Genomic DNA, 3369 nt, shown 5'->3' on the forward strand with positions numbered 1-3369 from the left:
CCAATGCAAATAAATAACGCTCTCCCGAATTGATTCTTTCTATCGATTGCGTCAATTAACAAATCCTAGCTATTAAACGATACGATAATAACGGAACTCTCATGTTGATATTAAAACGACAAATATATCGATTCGCCAGTGGACCAATTAAAATCTCAGTGAGCTTTGTAAAAGACAAAGACAAAAGCATGCAATAAATATAAAGTACGAACCGATCGTTGAACGGGCCTGGGTTTGGATGATCGGATTATTATTCGCCTCAGCGTTCGTTAATTGTGCACGATGATCAGATGTGACGGTGGTCGTCGAGATGGTGTTGTTAATGGTACTGCCGGGCACAGATGTCGATGTTGTCGAAACCGATGTAGTCGTTGAGGACGGATTCGTGGCGTTCGTAGCAGATTTCGCGGACCAGGAACTGCAAGTGTCGCAGCCTTCGGCGGAACGTGTCGATAATCGGCAGCAAGACCAACGTTTCCCGCTCCAGAGACCGGCGTGGTAACGCCCGCTCAAGCCCGAATTCTCACTGCACACTACAAACAAGTATCCCGCTAACTTTTGTTTCTTAATAATAGTATATTCATGTGCCTTTAATGTGATAGATCGTATTACTTTTTTATATGAATGCGCAAGATACCTTAGAATTTATCCCACGAAATATAATATTGATTCAACTTTTTCAGTCATAAATTTTAATTTATATTTTAAGAAAAATTAATATTTAAAATTCATATGCATGCATACACGCGCACTATGCTATATTTAATGCGACTTTTATAAATTATTATAAAAATCATGTCACATCTATGAGAATTTATACTTGTATTTATAAAATATACAATATCAAATTTCTTTTCATCTGCAATAAAGCTTGAGACCGAAAGGATTATCAATATTAATGCGTTCAACATATATCATAAGATATCAAGATAAATATCATAAATAGCAAAGATAATACGCATCTTTCATGTCGTAAGAAGCTTGTATACGAGCGCGATATTTGCACGAGCCCGCATTGAATGTCAATGCGAGAGAGGGAAAAAAAGGACAGTGGGATGAAAAAAAAGAAAGGAATAAAAAAAAGGCTTACCAGCGCGTATGGCACGTATCCATTCGGCGCGATCCTGTTCGCGAGCGGCGAGTAGATAGAGCGTGTATTCTTGGCCAGCTTCTCGATATCCCACTTGGAAGGGTAGTCCGGATGGTATTCCGCCGCCTCCGCTGCTCGCGTCGCCGCCACCCGATGCATCGCCAACACCATTGCCTCCGCCACTTCCGGTGCTACCACTTCCAAGGCTGGCCGTCTCCACCACGTGGACGCTCTCCACGGCGATCCGTCCACGTTCCTTACGGCGCTATAACCAACAACGATTTCTATAATTAGAATTTAATATATTAAAAATCTATCATGCTGCAATCTCTCGATCTGGATCTATTACCAACTTTCACTAAATGTAGCTGTAGCTAAGATATTACAAAATATACAGAAATATATATTTTGTTTTAAAAATGGCATATACATATATTTGTATACATATTTAATAATAGTTACCAAATAAATTTAGCTTATATTTCACAAATTCAATAATAAAAACGAGAGAAAGAGGGAATGCTTGATAAAAATACATAAAATGCTTGATTTAACATATAAATTAAAATTAATTTTAAAAATATACAATAAAAACATATAAAAAAACATTAATTAAATATATTTTTAAAATAAATTTTAGATGTATATAGAATAAAAAATATAAAAAAATAAATTATTTTATATTGAAATTATGTCTACGATTTTTTCTTTTATTTAGAGTACTATATATAGATTTATATAACAAATAATCCCGTAATTAGATAAAAAGTTAGAATGCAGATGAAGATGTCTCAACATTGGAATAATTTCGATATGTTCGTTGCCAGGATTGCATTTAGCTGATACGATCTTAACGTACAGACCCGTAATTTCTAACGATGAAATCAAATTGCAATAAAATATTCACATATTACAATGTAGACTGTAGACCAATCCTCCAAATTTCGAGATATGATATAGCTACTTGAGACGTGAAAAAGTAATTTACGAGCGCGGATGGCATCGAGCGACTCTCCCCGGGGAGGATTCGTAGCGGAATTCATGATAAGCGAGTTCGCGCGCAACATGGATTTTCCATCCGACGCGACGACTGAGGATTTAATCAAACAAAAATAAAAGAGGGAACAAGGAAAAATATCAAAATTTGATGGAAACTTTCTTTACCTCCACTTTGTACGATGGATCTCGCGACGCGGTGAACAGAACGAAACTGACCTAGTCGGTCTATCGAGAGATCCGCACGTGGAGCGCGTTGTCGTCTCGACCCGAGATCGGTACGATGAACGGACAGACGTTAAGAAACAAACGGATCTTCTCGAAACGAATAACGTTTAACGAGTAAAAAGATCGAGATTGATCTCGCGTCTATCCGCGATGTCCTACAGTGCCGAGAATCGACAGATATACTGTAGTTCAATATCGCGGATCAGATGGAACCTGGATAAAGCGTATCGGATCAGAATCCGACCAGAGAACGACCGCCGAGGACCAAGGCGCGCGTCTCGTTCCTCCGCACTCGTCGCCTTCGATGAGAGAGATTAAAACGTCATAGACTCGTCCAAGGAATCGTCAACTCGAAGAATGGTATCGGGTACCAAACGGAACCGGAAGAATCAACGCAGTCAAATTCGTTGCGCTTCGTCGAGACCAACCTCGAACGACGGCCACTGACTGAGCGAGCGAACGGTATCAGGAACCCAACGACGGAGCGGAAGATAGGATAAAGAGTAGGAGGTGGAGGTAGGATAGAGAATTCACGCGGGGCGCCTGCGCCACTAATTTTACACACGATATCATGGTGCATGTTATCCGCCAACCCTCCATCGAAAGCAGCCCGGTCCACCTACCTAACAGCTCGCTTGGCTACGGAGGTAGCTATTGGTAGTAGTCGCGACCGCACGCAGTTACCGAACCGATAGTTACCGATTATCACTCTGCCCGATGCTGGGAGATTGAGGGGACCATTGCAACAAAGATGGGATTAATACTTGAACTGCTTTTCTCTGATAAAATCTACATTGGGATAATGAGAACACAATTGTCTAAATTAATAGTAGTAATTAGCACATAATTAATGTAAGTTCAAAAACTAATTAAAAGATTTATAAAATATGGTAGGTCTTTTTATATCTCTCCATTTTTTTACAATTTAAAATTATTTTTATGATTTAAGAGAGAAATTAATAATATTAAATTTTATGTGTCATTGTGTGTAAAGAGCAAAAATTTCGAAATAGATGTTTCTAATGTTTAATGAGGAAATAATTGTTTCTCCATAT

At 38.7% G+C, this 3369-nt stretch overlaps 1 protein-coding gene across 3 annotated transcripts in view; it reads right to left on the reverse strand.

Moving 5' to 3' along the window:
- Positions 1-26: 26 nt before the first annotated feature.
- Positions 27-3369, reverse strand: part of LOC115239659 (tyrosine-protein kinase Btk29A-like) — an 11142-nt gene continuing 7799 nt past the window's right edge. For 2 of the 3 annotated variants that reach the window (XM_029814298.1, XM_029814299.1), the window contains exons 3-4: positions 1091-1355; positions 27-533 (exon numbers count right to left, since the gene is read on the reverse strand). In XM_029814298.1, coding sequence (XP_029670158.1) covers positions 148-533; positions 1091-1355 — 651 coding nt within the window. In that variant the 3' untranslated portion in view covers positions 27-147. Of the gene's footprint in view, positions 534-1090; positions 1356-2254; positions 2906-3369 lie in introns of those variants that run through there. The other variant, XR_003884664.1, reaches the window with a different exon arrangement.

Source organism: Formica exsecta, unplaced genomic scaffold (assembly GCF_003651465.1).
Source record: "Formica exsecta isolate Colony F162 unplaced genomic scaffold, ASM365146v1 scaffold393, whole genome shotgun sequence".
NCBI classification, from domain to species: domain Eukaryota; kingdom Metazoa; phylum Arthropoda; class Insecta; order Hymenoptera; family Formicidae; genus Formica; species Formica exsecta.